Source organism: Dioszegia hungarica (assembly GCF_025882075.1).
Source record: "Dioszegia hungarica strain PDD-24b-2 chromosome Unknown MKK02contig_2, whole genome shotgun sequence".
In the NCBI taxonomy this organism is placed as follows: Eukaryota; Fungi; Basidiomycota; class Tremellomycetes; order Tremellales; family Bulleribasidiaceae; genus Dioszegia; species Dioszegia hungarica.
This window is the reverse complement of record NW_026515766.1, coordinates 518420-532632: the sequence shown is the minus strand read 5'-3', so window position 1 is coordinate 532632 and position 14213 is coordinate 518420. Positions and strand designations below refer to the sequence as shown.

At 57.0% G+C, this 14213-nt stretch overlaps 6 protein-coding genes across 6 annotated transcripts; 3 read left to right on the top strand and 3 right to left on the bottom strand.

The window, feature by feature from the left end:
* Positions 1-107: 107 nt before the first annotated feature.
* MKK02DRAFT_39558 (uncharacterized protein) lies at positions 108-764 on the bottom strand (the record flags this gene model as incomplete). Its single annotated transcript, XM_053090654.1, has 1 exon — positions 108-764. One exon carries the CDS (start codon positions 762-764, stop codon positions 108-110), a length of 657 nt encoding a protein of 218 aa, XP_052949038.1.
* Positions 765-1411: 647 nt separating this feature from the next.
* Positions 1412-2020, bottom strand: MKK02DRAFT_29361 (uncharacterized protein; the record flags this gene model as incomplete). The annotated part of the gene is made up of 1 exon (XM_053087803.1): positions 1412-2020. The coding sequence occupies one exon, from the start codon at positions 2018-2020 to the stop codon at positions 1412-1414; it is 609 nt and encodes a 202-aa protein (XP_052949037.1).
* Positions 2021-5115: 3095 nt separating this feature from the next.
* On the top strand, positions 5116-6397 carry MKK02DRAFT_39555 (ricin B lectin domain-containing protein; the record flags this gene model as incomplete). Its single annotated transcript, XM_053090653.1, has 6 exons — positions 5116-5415; positions 5465-5612; positions 5661-5895; positions 5941-6164; positions 6213-6262; positions 6317-6397. 6 exons carry the CDS (start codon positions 5116-5118, stop codon positions 6395-6397), a joined length of 1038 nt encoding a protein of 345 aa, XP_052949036.1.
* Positions 6398-7590: 1193 nt separating this feature from the next.
* Positions 7591-9739, top strand: MKK02DRAFT_29358 (sugar transporter-like protein; the record flags this gene model as incomplete). Its single annotated transcript, XM_053087802.1, has 7 exons — positions 7591-7808; positions 7886-8005; positions 8159-8224; positions 8300-8399; positions 8444-8488; positions 8531-9460; positions 9497-9739. The coding sequence occupies 7 exons, from the start codon at positions 7591-7593 to the stop codon at positions 9737-9739; spliced, it is 1722 nt and encodes a 573-aa protein (XP_052949035.1).
* Positions 9740-10040: 301 nt separating this feature from the next.
* MKK02DRAFT_39553 (uncharacterized protein) lies at positions 10041-11380 on the bottom strand (the record flags this gene model as incomplete). The annotated part of the gene is made up of 6 exons (XM_053090652.1): positions 10041-10121; positions 10177-10226; positions 10290-10513; positions 10584-10839; positions 10886-11033; positions 11078-11380. 6 exons carry the CDS (start codon positions 11378-11380, stop codon positions 10041-10043), a joined length of 1062 nt encoding a protein of 353 aa, XP_052949034.1.
* Positions 11381-12759: 1379 nt separating this feature from the next.
* MKK02DRAFT_39552 (ricin B-like lectin) lies at positions 12760-14048 on the top strand (the record flags this gene model as incomplete). Its single annotated transcript, XM_053090651.1, has 6 exons — positions 12760-13065; positions 13111-13258; positions 13327-13501; positions 13584-13804; positions 13853-13902; positions 13968-14048. 6 exons carry the CDS (start codon positions 12760-12762, stop codon positions 14046-14048), a joined length of 981 nt encoding a protein of 326 aa, XP_052949033.1.
* Between the last annotated feature and the right edge of the window lie 165 nt (positions 14049-14213).

The window sequence follows — 14213 nt, the reverse complement described above, 5'->3', positions numbered from 1 at the left end:
ACCATCCATAGAAGAGTGCTTAGAAGACTACATCCCGAGAACTAGAACAGAATCTACAACGCTCAACCGCCCGTGCCGCTCCCCGCCGCCCTTCCCAACAATACTGCTCACCACCCGAAGTTCGCGAAGCTATTGACGGGCTCTCCATAGATCCTCGTCGCCAGATTCCTCAGCACCATAGGCATCATCCCATCCCCATACGCCTCGCTGATATCGCTCTTCTCCACCGCGTGATGGATGCAGCTGTTCCCTTGCGTATCATTCGCAACCGCAACCACCTGCCTCCGCTTCTTCTTGCTCCACCAGTCCGGCAATATCTTCCTCTCTTCCGCCATATGCAGATAATCCATGAAGCCAGGATTGGGGTCTTCCCCGCCATACAGCCCGCACGCCTCGCCGTTGAAGCTGTACTCGTCCTCGACGCGGAGGCGGTACGCGTCGATGAGCTGACGGATGGCATCCGCCTGAGGGAGGGAGGAGAGGTGAGCGTTGGGAGGGGTGTCGCGAGACTGCTTCTCTAGAAGGTCGCCGAGGAGGTTGGACGCCTTGGGAGGAGGTGGGGCTGGCTGGGCGGCGCCGGTCCGTAAAGCCTTGCATTCCGCCTTGTGCGCAGGCCAAGCGCCGACTTGGCAGTCTCGCGAGCAGTACAGGACCGCTTTGCACTGGCCGCACCGCTTCAGCGGTACTTCGAGGTCTGCTTGGAGCGTAAAGCAGGCCGCACAGGCGGAAGTGGCGGTGGTTGCGATGGGTGTGGCGACCGACATCTTGGGCAGAACTTAGAACTGGAGAAATTAGCTCTTCCCTCGTGCGTCTCTACCGTGCGGGGCTCACAAGACCAGCTACGGATCACTCACTATGTGCAGTAGATCCGATGGCAATGATGTGGATCACATGCCCGAGAAAGGGGACAAGAGTGTTTCTACATATGGACAAAAGGCAAAGAGATGTACGCAGGGGTTCCGGTTTCAGAACATTCCTGGCGACTATTGTTCTTCACATGTGGATGGCCTATAGCGAACAGCAAGAGGCCTTAATTAGCGGTACGTATACGTAGCTATAGGAATAGAAGCCTGTAGGACAACTGCAGCAGCCATGCTGTGTAGTGGCCTGCGACAAACTGATCAACAAACTATTTACTACAGAGAGATCCCCTTTGATAGCCTTCGATACCATTCTAGCTTCCCCACCCGCAAACCTGGGGCGATCGGCGGCGGGGCCGCCTCGTGAACCGCTCGCCACCTCCTCTCTCGATCTAACGCTGCACTGGGGTCCCATAAACCCTTTCCGCCGGACCCCTCAGCTTCATCGGCATATGCGAGTCTCCCTTATGCAGGGCGATGATGTCCTCTTTCCCCACCGCTTTGTGGACGCTCCGTAGCTGACTTCTGTCCTCTGCGATCGCCTCCACCTCTCACCGCCGCTGAGCGCTCCACCAGACAGGCAGCACATTATTATCCTCCGCCATGTTGAGAAACGCCCTAAACTCCAGCATGGGGTCCTCCCGCTTATACAGCCCGACCGGGTTATTGTTGAATTTCATCTCGTCAGCGCACCGGAGGCGGAAGCAGTCGATCAGGTGGTTGACCGCTTCGGCTTCCGACAGGCGCGAGAGATACGCATTGGGAGCCGCGCCGCGAGTGAGGGCGACGAGACCGGGTTCCGAGGCGGTCGGCGGCGGGGCCGCCTCGTCAACCGCACGGACCATGGTGGAATCCGCCCCGACGCCCATCCCCTCGAGGACGTCGACGAGCATCTGGGGACCGCCGCCTTGGCCGGGAAGATGGGTTGGGATGGAGGTCGTCGAAGCTGGGCGGGAGGGTGCGGTCGCGCCGGCGCGGATCGCCTGGCATTCCGTTTTGTGTCCCGGCCAGACGGCGATGCTGCAGTGCTCAGAGCAGTACAGTTTGCTCTTGCACTTGCCGCACTTTTTCAGTGGAGTATGCAGTGCTTTTTGAGTTCTTTTGCAGGCCGAGCAAGTGGAGGTGGGGGAGGCAGTGGCGGGGACGAGTGGGGTCGGCATGATGGGCAGGGCAGGGGTTTTCGGTGGTTGGTCTGTGATTTTAGCTCGAGAACCATTGCTTTCTAGATATTAATCACCTATGTGGATAGTATCTGGCGCCGCCGGAATAAGGTCCAAAGGGTTTAATAAGCCGACGAGTCCGACGATGAGAGGCAGATGCAGGAGAGAGAGACGGGCGCGTCCTGGCGCGTCGTCGCGATAACAGGCTCCGAGCTCAGGGTGCCCCCTTTCCGTCGGAAAGATACGGAACTCCGCATTCCTCAGTCAGCCCCGTCTTTACGGCAGATCTGAACGGGGGGACGGGGGTAAGCAGGTGCTGGATGCTTTGTTGCACTGTCCAGGGCATAGTAGCTTCCCTTCCTGACATATAACTGCTTCTCATCAGTTGACAATTAGAAAGATCCATCCAGCAGACCAGTGAGTCCAGCTGGGATTAGGCTCAACTAAGCCTCTCGCTGGGCGGGTCCGGTCGAGAGGACCCCTTGAGCCTGAGCGGGGAGCGACATCCTATGCACAGACTGGCTGCTGACAACCAGCTTCAACCTCCTCATCCTCCATCCTCAATCCCCTCAGGTCCATATGCCCACCGGAGTCAACCTACTCGCCGTGTTGACAATAGCCGCCTACGACGAGTCCAACTACCTCCTCCGGCAGGAACTCCTAGTCCTCGATCGGGAGGTCCAGCACGCCAGAAAGCAAGAGGCGAGGTCCATCATCAACACGGACGCTCTACTGGCCAGACTGACGGAGCTGAGGAGGGAGAATGAGGCTCAGCGGCGAGACCGAGATATACTAGCGATAAGGATGAGTATCATCCATGATGTGTCGAGGGCGGGAGTCAGCGGGTCGGTAGATGCTGCGCTGAGGGAGGCGGAGGAGGTGTATGACAGGTCGCATGCGCGCGTGGAGTCGATTCCTGGGGAGATGATCGACTCGAAGAATTAGAGGAAAGGCGAGACTCGACATGGTCTTTTGTACTCCTTTGGCTTGACTCGTAGGATTGATTCTGGGACATTTGTAGATAGGCATCAGGCGCTCTGTAGTCATGTTACGGTACGAGATTCGGGAGCACTTGAATGCTTTCAGGAGCGCCATTCTCTTCCCCTAACAGCCACTCAGCTATCTAGGAGCAGCAATGTGCCTCGTGCCTTACTGACCTCGCCGGCCACAGCCGGAGCATCGCCATGACCGTAGTGCGCATCGCTGGGACTCGAGCGGTCTGCGCCGCCACACAGCTCCGGTACACGACCGAATTGATCAGTCTCAAAGGTTGAACCACCCGCGGAGCTGGCTGTCCTGGTCAGTACTCTATAGGTGGTCAGTCGTATCAGTACTGTGAAACGGCGAGATGAGAGTCGTATCAGTATTGTGAAAGGGTGAGCTCGAGAAGAGAGCTTAAGCTGACTTCCAAGTGCCGCTGCATACGCCCAAGCCCCGCTGAATGCCCGTCAGGTCCCGCACGTCTTCCCCGCATCGTCGATAAGCCTCTGCTGCCGCACGTTCCCCAGAACCCCACCCATATATGTCGGATCGACGTCGACCTCTATCTTCTGCTCTGGATCTTCCACCCGGTCATACTTCGACCCTCATCACTGCGAGGATCCGCCAGCGAGCTCGGACATTGGTGTGTGCTTGTTTCGCTTCGGTCTTGAGGAGGGTCTGAACGTCAGCGCAGCCGCCAGCAGATATTGATCACAGCAGTGGATGTCTAGGATGATTATGATTCACTTGCCGCCGGTTCAGCTTCGGGTCTCCTTCTGCAGCTTTGAACCAGATGAGGATGGTGGTGCTTGATTCTCGTCTGCTGACCTTCAGCTTCGCAGCTGAGTGCACTGGGGGAGTGCTAGCACTGTATGCCCGTAGACGATTATTCATCATTCATTTGTCGAGTGGGGACAGCTTCAATCGACCGGCAACTCTCTAGCCCCCGCATCCGCGCCTCTTGCTTCTGAGATCTGAAGAGCGTCTCGTACGAGTGCCATAGGCCGTGCTTGTCACTGTTCCTCCTTTCGATCGATGCCCGCCCTCCGCCCTCGCTACACAAGAGGCATAGATAGGGTCGTACTGGCTGAGTCTCAGAGACTTCAATGACCAGACGTACGGAAATCGTGAGTTGCAGATCCAGCCCCTCCGAATCTACGGCTACTCGTCAGCATACGCGTGGTCGATCAACCCCAGAAGCAACGGTCTAACGTGCGCAGACAATCGCCAGGGATGATCGTCCACGAAGTCTAAACAGAGACGTTGGGCTGTTACTTGCCCGAGACCAGTCCGAGATCCTCTCTTGCCCGGTAATTGTCCGGTAACCTGTACACGTAAATCAAAGCGTGATTGTTGGCACTTCGTTAGCTCCAGATCGTGGGCTTTGATGCTGCTGATGCGCTTGGCCGAGCCGACCTCCCTGTAGCGTCAGCCCTGGAGGAATACACTACTCATAGGTGCGATGCAGCTGTACGGATGTTGCTGTGCGCGAACGCGTCGTCACTCGTCCGCACAGTGGTCCGCACTGCGTCAGGATCTGAGGGGATCTGAGTCTATCTGAGTCCCCTTGCAAAAAGCATCCGGTCAGGCAGCAAGCTTATTTCTCCTCATTCCTCGCCAAGATTCCCAAATTAGACTGTTTTGTGTCCCCTTTCGGCAAACTTTGAAAGGTCCGTAGGATCTGCAGCGGATCTGCCGATCGCAGATCTTGACCATGCGCTCCTCACGCCACTCTATATGCCCTTCACTCGAACAACTTACACAGCCTTGTGGTCATCGCAGACGTCAAGCTGGTAGACGTATGTTTGCGCCGCGAATGCTCCGTGAGCGAGACGCATCATACAAGCGGTACAGGTCATCGCAGATCCCATCCCCTTCCGGCAGAAGTGGCGGTGTTTCAAATATTTTTCTAAGGTTCGCTGCACGGTCTGACCGGGATGACGTTACTTGCTGTCCACATGCGCTGCATGTCACGGGTTGTTTTGGTCCGTGACTCACCCCCACTCGAGACATATAAAAGGCATCGAGTGAGCTCTTCCATCCTCCATCCAAGGCAACTCCACCTCAACACATTTCAACTAACCCATCCAACCATCAGCTCAACTCCAATCAACATGCTCGCTCAACTCTTTGCCCTTCTTCCCCTTCTCGCTGTCGCCTCGGCCAGCCCCATCGAGAAGCGCGACGACAGTGTCCTCATCCGGGCCGGTCGCGACGGCAAGTGTCTCGCCCTTGCCGGTCTCCCTAACACCCTCAAGTACAACTTGATCGACAACGGAACCCCCGTCATCACCACCGACTGCGCCAACGCCAACACTTGGTCCATCAACCGCGGCAGCGGATCCATCACCGTCCCCAACACCGGCTACGCTCTCGACATCGGACTCAACCCGGGCAACAACGGCGCCCTCAAGGTAGGTCTTTTTCGATACTTTGACCGATGCTTCTGCTAACTCTTTTTAGGTCTGGACCTCGTACCCCGGCGCCAAGCAGCAGACCTGGTACTACACCGACGACAACCGTATTGCCCAGACCGGCGGTAACCAGTGCCTCGACGAGGGGGACAACGGTGTCCAGACCTACGAGTGCACCACCGGCAACACCAACCAGAGTGAGTCTCACCTTCTTTCATTCCTTCGATTCCTTTGCTGATGTGCAGTCTGGTACACCGGCGCCGGTAGCGGATCTTCCACCCCCTCCACCACCACTGCTTCCACTCCTGCCACCACCACCGCCCCCGCCTCCTCGGGCAGCGACCCCCTCCCCAGCATCCCCAAGGGTGACGTCCCCGCCGATGTCGCCGGCCAGGGTAAGCGTATCCGTCTCGTCGGCCGTGACGACCTTTGCGTGACCGTCGCCGGTGGCTTCGCCGGCATCAACACCCGCGTCGGACTGTAAGTCATCCCATCGAATACCACGAGACTCTTACTGATCTTCAGTGCGAGCTGCTTCGCCAACGGTGACACCTTCACCTTCGCCCAGCTGTTCGACGTCCCCGCTCAGGGCTCCACCGGCCCAATCCGCGTGCACAGCAGCCCCAACCTCTGCCTTGACGCTGGCTCGAACCCCTCCAACGGCGTCGGTGCCAAGCTCTACACCTGCTACGACGGCCTTGCCCAGCAGCAATGGACTTACTCCGGTACCACTCTCCGCACCGCGAACAGTAAGTTCAGCATCACATTAACCGGTGTGGACATGAGCTGATCGTCAGACCAATGCTTCGACATCGTCAAGGAGTCCAGCCAGTCCTTCGAGAAGCCCGTGAGTTCACATCAGCCCTGACCCGGTCCGACTTCGAGCTGATGCGAATGATAGTACCCCACCGACAGGGATGCTCAAACTTGGGAGTGCTCCAACAACGGCGACCCCTACCAGCAGTTCGAGGTCCTTGCCTAATCAAGGCAAAAGGATGAGTTGATGGACAATCAGTATCTAGTGTAGCGACAACCAATCAAGGACATTTGACTGACGTAGCCTGTAGTCTTTATAGTAAAGTATGCAAACCAATGCCTTGTGCAGTGCAGTGAGGTGAGCTATGAGTGACTCAGGGGCAGGCAGAGTTATCCGCCTCGTTAACATACTAGCAAGTCCGCGGATCAAGGCTGATTCACTTATCAATGGATCTCTCCAATACTCCAACTCAGCTCTGTCTCCTCTACTTCCTGAGCTTCCGGCTTGCTGGAGGCTGATCAGTCCCATCCTACGCCTTCTCCTCTCGGCATGTGATGAAGTGGAGAAGTTAGTATATGAATCCTGAACATCTGGTGTAGGGAGACATAGAACAAGGAAATTTGCTTGCGGTCTTCCGCAGCGTCTATGGGCAAGGACGCCAATAATACCGTGGAGATATGAATCAAGCAGGCCAGGGATCACTGGGTGTTGGCGCCGGGCTCGGCGTGGTCCAACGGTCAACCACATCAATATTGATAATATATCGGCAGGTCGTCTGAGTGCGAAAGCCATATCTCGTTTGATCAGTACTTCACTTCCGCTCCTCCCATTGTCAGCTCTCTCACCTTCGATGATTGTATTGTCCATCCATTCTCCTCCATCCGTTGCTGTCCCGATCGATGCCCGCCATCGATATCGCTGCCAGTACGACTTGACGCTGCCGAAGCTGCCGATCTTAGGGATATACCCCAAAGGAAGTAGCGGTAGGACGTAATCCGCGGCTGTACCTGACATCAGCGAAGCCGAATTGCTTCTTCGGGGATATTAACTGTAATGGAATGGCCAGGCACGGATTCCATTCCCTTATCCCCTTGCCTGTTTCGTAGTTGTGTGGGAATCAGCCAAGCCGACAGCGCATCAGCAGAGGAACGGAAAAACTCGAGGAGGAAGAAGGAAGGGATGCGGGCTGATGCGGGAGGATGAGTGTGGCTTGGTAGAGTTTGAGCCGATCGGGTGCGGAAGAGAAGCAGATCATCGGGAGTCGGGACTGACTTGAACTGACATCTTTCATCATCCTTTCAAGCTTCTCCCAACTATTCACCCCGCTGATCCAGCTCTTATCTCCTCACGCCAGCGCCAACTCCTCATCACTTGGCTCCCACTCCCACTCCCCAACCTCAACTTACCTTCAAGCCGCCATGCGCGATTCGACGGGCTCACCAAAGGATGTGATGGCGCACGACAACACGCTCGCGGACGAGTCCAAGGGCGCCGACTATCCCGACGCACCCGCGCAGTATCTCAACGCCATGCACGACGTTCCCGACGAGCAAGCGCTCAGCGCGGCTGCTATCCTCAAGGGCTCGGTCGCCAACCGAATGAACCTGTTTGAGAAGAAGGCGGCTTTGATCAATGCGTGAGTCGGTCCAGCTGGGTCGGACGACGGAGATGGTGACTGGGCATATGAGATAAAGACGTATGCTGACCCCTCAGTGAGATCGACAAGATGGGTATGGGCAAGTACCAGATCTGTATTTGGTTCTTAACAGGATTTGGCTATTTTTTGGATCTCGCATGGAGCAGGACCATCGGTCTCGCCTCTACTGCCATCTAGTGAGTGCTCTTCCTTGTCAGTGCGCAAGAAGCGAGATGTATCCTGGCGTTTCAAGCTTAAGAGAGCTCCGTGAACCAATGGAACGGGCCCCATGGAGGGCGTGTGGTCTCGGAGTCAGCCGCCATGTTTAAGGACTCAGCTGACATCTTCAGCCAAGAGATGGGCATCCCGAACAGCCGTACCGGTCTTATCTTCACCCTCGCCAATGTCGGTCTTGCGTGAGTCCCTCTACATTTGCTGGGGCGCCCGGCGGCGGGGCCGCCTCCCAGCCGCGCGCGCTTGCTGACTGCCAGGACTGGTGCGCTCGGCTTTGGTATCATCGTCGACATCATCGGCAGGAAGTGGGCGTTCAACATCACCTGCTTGATCACCTCGGTCATTGGTCTCCTGATGGTAAGTCTTGCTGACGAGCACTTTGGACTGGAGCTGATCTGCAGGCTGCACCCAAGTATAACTATGAAGCCATCTGCGCCATCTACCTCGTACGTCTCTTCCGAATTGCTCAACTATCAGCTGACCCGCAGTTCGCTTCCATTGGTCTCGGCGGCAACATCCCCATCGATGCCCTCATCGCACTCGAATTCCTCCCTCAGAACAGACGCAACCTCGTCTCCCTCCTCTCCATGTGGCAGCCCATCGGAGTCATCTGCGCCTGCGCTATTGCCTACGGCACCACCGCCAAATACCGCTGCGCCGCCGGTCTCCTCGGCTGCAACACGGTCGCAGACGGCGTCGCCTGCTGCCGAGTCGAGGACAACATGGGCTGGCGGTACAACATCATCATCATGGGTCTCATGACTCTCCTTATCTTCTTCCTCCGGTACTTTGTCTTTACTTTCCACGAGTCGCCCAAGTTCCTCCTCAGCCGCGGGCGCGAGCAGGAGGCGATTGACGTCCTCCACTCGATCGCCAAGTTCAACAAGCAGCCCCCTCCTACCCTCACCGTGCAGCACTTCCGGGAGCTCGAGCAGGCCGAGACTACCCTCTCGGGCACGACACTCGCCGCCGAGGACCCGGTCGAGGCCGAGGTCACGGCCGCTGCGCACGCCATGCGGGTCACTCGACGCAGTCTCGCCTCCATCACCCATCTCAAAGCCCTCTTCACCAACAAGCTCCAACTCTTCATCTTTATCCTCTTTGCCATCACCTACATGGGCGACTACTGGTCCTTCAACCTCGCGGGCGCCTTCCTCCCGATCGTCCTCCTCCAAAACAACGTTTCGACCGGCCGAGGCACCGTCGTCGAGACGTATCGTCAGTACATCTACATTGCCCTTCCCGGTATCCTTGGCGCGGCACTCGCGCTGCTTTCGGTCTCCCTCCCGCTCTTTGGCAGAAAGTGGTCTTTGGTGTTCTCGGCGGCGATGCAGGGGTTGTCAATGGCCATGTACACCCAGGTCAAGACGACCGTGGGATACGTCGGCTTGAACGCGATGGAGTACTTGATGCAGACTGTAAGTCTACTAATCTCTACGTCGCTGATCATCTAGTACTTCAATGCCGTCCTCTACGCCTCTGCCCCCGAGCTCTTCGACACAGCCTACCGTGGCTCCGCTTCAGGGATGCTCTCCTGCCTCGGTCGTCTCGCCGGTATCGTCGCCCCCTTTGCGGGTCAGTACTATCTCGCCAATAACTCGGCCGGGATCTTGTGGTTGGGTGCGGGCGGTATCTGGCTCGCGGCGGTTGCGATGGTGTTCTTGCCGGTGGAGATGCGGAACAGGCAGATGTTCTGAGCGGGGCGATGATGATGGGGGTGACAGAGGGATCGGAAAAGATACTTCTCTTGCTCGTTTGGGGGTCTCGTTTGGGTTTGGGAGGCTGCAAGTGGAACGCTCTTGATAGACGTAGTAGCTTAGAATGTGTATACACGGAGTGTCCCTTTGTCATCCTGCTATCTAACCAAAGAGATGGAGAAATCACAATGTAGCAGACTTGTACATGATTATAAACACTATGGGCCTAGTTCTATTATAGTCCAGACAATGTCCAATCCTGTCCGCTTGACTTGCTTCTTGCTTCTTCGCCTTTCCGAACCTAGACCAGGACGTGGAAGGACTGGTAAGGGTCACCGTTGGTGGAGCACTCCCACGTCTGAGTGTCCGCTTGTGTACCGTACTATTGGTGGGTCAGCTTGAGATAGAATTGGAAGAGGCTTTCCAATGAGACTCACTGGCTTCTGGTTGTTGGGTCCGGACTCCTTGACGACGTCAAAGCATTGGTCTACTTGGTCAGCTATAATCCCTTGCCGAGCAGTGCGGAGCAGTAGAGAGGGAAAGTACTCACTGTTGGCGGTCCTGAGCGTGCTGCCAGAGAACAACCACTGCTGCTGCGCGAGACCTTCGTAGCACGTCCAGATCTTGCCGCCGATACCGTTGGCGGGGTTGTCACCGGCGTCAAGGCAGAGTTGAGGCTGGCTGTGGAGACGGACGGGACCGGCAGTGCCCTCAGCGGGGAGATCGAAGAGCTGGAGGTCGGTGAAGGTGTCGCCGTTTCCGAAGCACCCAGCGCTGCGTTGTCAGCTGTACTCTCGATATATGTATCTCGCCGGCGAAGAAGGGGTAAGAGGATGAAACTCACATGCCTACTCGGGCACCAATACCCGCGTAGCCACCCGCAACAGTGACGCAGAGATCCTCTCGACCGAGAGGGCGGAGACGCTGACCGAGACCCGCGATATCCTTGACGATGGAGGGGTTCTTGGGGACGGTGGGCAGGATGTCGGTAGGGGTAGGCAAGGGGACGGGCGGGACTGTGCTCGAAGCCGAGGCCGAAGCCGAGGATGAGGCGGAAGCTGAGGGGGTGGGCGGGGGGTCGTTGAACCTGACATTCCAGACTGCACGTCAGCTTTGGTCCTCCGCTCTGAAGATATAAGTGCTCACCCTGGTTGGTATTGCCCGTGGTACACTCATACGTCTGTGGCCCATTGTCGCCTTGGTCGAGGCACTGGAAACCGCCAGTCTGAGCGATACGGTTGTCGTCGGTGAGGTACCAAGTCTGCTGGGTAGAGGTAGGGTACGACGTCCAGACCTGGGGATCAGCGCTGCCCACCTCTCAATGGCAGAAAGACTCACCTTGACCGGGCCGTTGTTGCCTGGGGTAAGTCCAATGTCAAAAGCATAGATCGTGCCGCTGACAACGATAGATCCGCTGCCCCTGGAGATGTCCCAGAAGGAGGCAGCCTGGCAGCCGAGAGTCACGACAGGGGTACCGTCCGTGACTTTTCCTGCGGCAACAGCGGCGCGACCGCCCTCGACGGAAAGACAGAAGCCGCCGTTACGCCCCGACTCGATGAGCCGGCTTGCGTCCCGCTTGGCGATGGGAGTGGCGGATACGAGGGCGAGGAGGGGTAGGAGGGTGACGAGTGAAGAAAGCATCTTGAGTGGTAGGGTGCAGATGGTGGTAGCTGTAGATTGTGGTGGATGGTTTAGTGATGGGGATTAGACTGAGGGGGATGTCAGAAAGTAAGCAGAGAGGGGCCTGCTCTTATATCCATCTGCTGGTCAGCGTGTTTGCACCAGATCTGTCGAGTAAAGGAGGTCCATGCGGGCGGGGCTGGAAACGCGGGCGAGAGGACCAGAACATGTGACTATCGATGACACCGCTTTAAAGCGGTAGGGACAGCATCCGGAGCATCAAGGTGGGGGAGAACAGGGTAGTACACATACGTCGGCGCCTAGTGAGTGGGGCTGATCAGGCACCCGGCCGGTCCGGATGTAAGCGCGGAGCGCGCAACTCAAAGCTCCCCATTTCGAGTCACGAGTCGCTTTGAGGCAATAATGACGGCCGCGCGCCATGAGTGACTCAAGGGGTTCGGAAGGCGAGAGACGGTCATGCAGCTCGAGTCCCGATGGAGCCTAGTGCAGCAGTGAGGAATAGCGTCGGAGGGAATCAGCAGATGCTGCACCGCTTGTCCCCTTCCGGCTTCGGACTTTAATTGGTCGGAGTTGAAAATGACGGCATGAGGCGCTCGTTTCACATTCCTCAAACTCTAATATTTTCGCCCGCATGACGCCGCGTGCAGATCTGGGGTCCTCCCTTACTGATTCCTGCTTTTGCTTATCCCCCTGAATGATCGTCGCGGTGTCCATCACGATCCAGTAGTATGTAGCGTCCGGATCAGGCTTTGGAATGCTGTGCTTCGGCCGGAGGTGTCGGACGAAGCATTCGGACACTCTGATGGCCTGGGCCGACCGGATGTCCGATGGCTGTCCCTTCTCGAGCACTTGAACAAAGCGGTACGTCGATGCAAAGTCAAGCAGTCTCTGTAGCATGGTATGTGTCCACTTTGAGGTCTGCCGGCTCTCATGTACTGACAGATACAGCTCATCAAGGGGCCACTCGCGGCGCTTACTATCCCTCCTGACGCGGCCTGACGTACCTACCTTTGACGCGCTTGGACGCCTCGGCGTGCGCCTTCACGCTAATCAGCCATAGGCTTTGATCCTCTGATCAGGGCTGGAGTGCTGTCCGTATCCACTCACCATCGAACGACGATGATTCTGTGGTGGCTGAAGCGCTGACCAGCGGTGCAGCAGAGATCCACTTTGAGATCTGTGTCTCCCCCACCGCCTAGCTGCTTACCAGTAGCTCTGGAGTCTCCTGGCAGTCTCACTGATGCCTATAATAGCCGCTTATCCTGGTAACAGAACCAGATCACCTCTTCTCCCTCATCTCGTACATCGAGAACACGCCCCTAAACCATCCACATCACGTAGCCCAATCTTCCCGCCATCCAAACATACATCTAAGCATCATGCTCCCCATCCTCGCCTTCACCCTACTCCCCGCTCTTGGACTCATCTCAGCCACGCCCATTCTCAAACGCGAGACCGCTCGCCTCATCGAATCAGGCCGTAACCCCGGATTCTGCCTCTCGGTACAAGGTGGCCGTGCCGCCGTATCCGCCGGTCAAGTCACCGATGGTACCCCAGTCATCACGCTCGGATGCGGTCTTGCGTCCTTGTGGGATGTCTCGAAGGGGAGCGGGTCGGTTCTGGTCTCAGGCACGAATCATGCGCTTGATATTGGGCTGACGCCGGGTAATGGGGGTCGGGTCAAGGTAAGTCCCGCGGTACGGCAGTGGAGACCTGATGCTGACTCGCAGGTCTGGTCTTCGTTCCCTCTATCCACTCAACAGACTTGGTACCTCACAGACGACAACCGGATCGCACAGACGGGCGGGAACCAGTGTCTCGATCAAGGCGATAATGGGCTGCAGACGTATCAGTGTACTGCTGGCAATAACAATCAGGGTGAGCCTCGCTGCTCCTTCCACCCTATCGCCTCTCTTCTTCCTTTGTATAGTCAGGCTGATCCTCAGCCTGGAATGTGCACTTCAGTACCGCTCCCCCATCCGGATTCCTCTCGGACGTCGGTGCCGGCAACACCCTCCAAGACATCCCAGGCCAGGGACAGCGTCTTCACCCAGTCGGCAGATCAGATCTGTGCATGACTGTGGCTAATGGCTATGCTGGCAGCAACACCAGGGTCGGACTGTAAGTGTTCCTTCTCATCTCTCGCTCCTGTCCATCCTCTTCTGCCCCTTCGCCTTCTTCTCAGTAGCTACTAATCCACCAGCACTGGCTGCTTCAGTCTCACCGACCCCTTCGCCCCTCTCCAGCTATTCGACCTCCCCGTCGGTTCCTCCGGCCTCGTACGCGTCCACAGCTCCCCCAATCTCTGCCTCGACGCAGGCGATAATCCCGCCAACGGGTCCGGAGCCAAGATATACACGTGTACCGATGGGGTTCCGCAGCAGAAGTGGGACTTTACAGGGACTGTCCTCAAGACTGCCAATAGTACGTTGAATCTGTCTTTTCCAGATGAGGCGGTAGCTGATATGTCAGACCAATGCCTCGACATTGTCAAAGAGTCGGGACCCACTTCTGAGAAGCCTGTGAGTCTGGGAATCTAGCGCTAGGCCCAAAATCCCCTGCGGCTCTCGGCTGACTACCCTCTTAGTATGGGACCAGCAAGAACATGCAGGTCTGGACATGCTCGTCTGACGGGGATCCGTATCAGGCGTTCACAGTGTCCAAGTAGGGCGGGGCTGTTTCAGGCCGGCGACGTAGGCTCTGGAGTTTGACTTGACCCATGGACTTTCGACTATAATTCAGCTAGCCAAACAATCTCGATTCTGGCGTATACCACATGTACATGTATCGATGGTCTGCGTATCTTACCTTGGCTATCATCGCCATGTGTTGC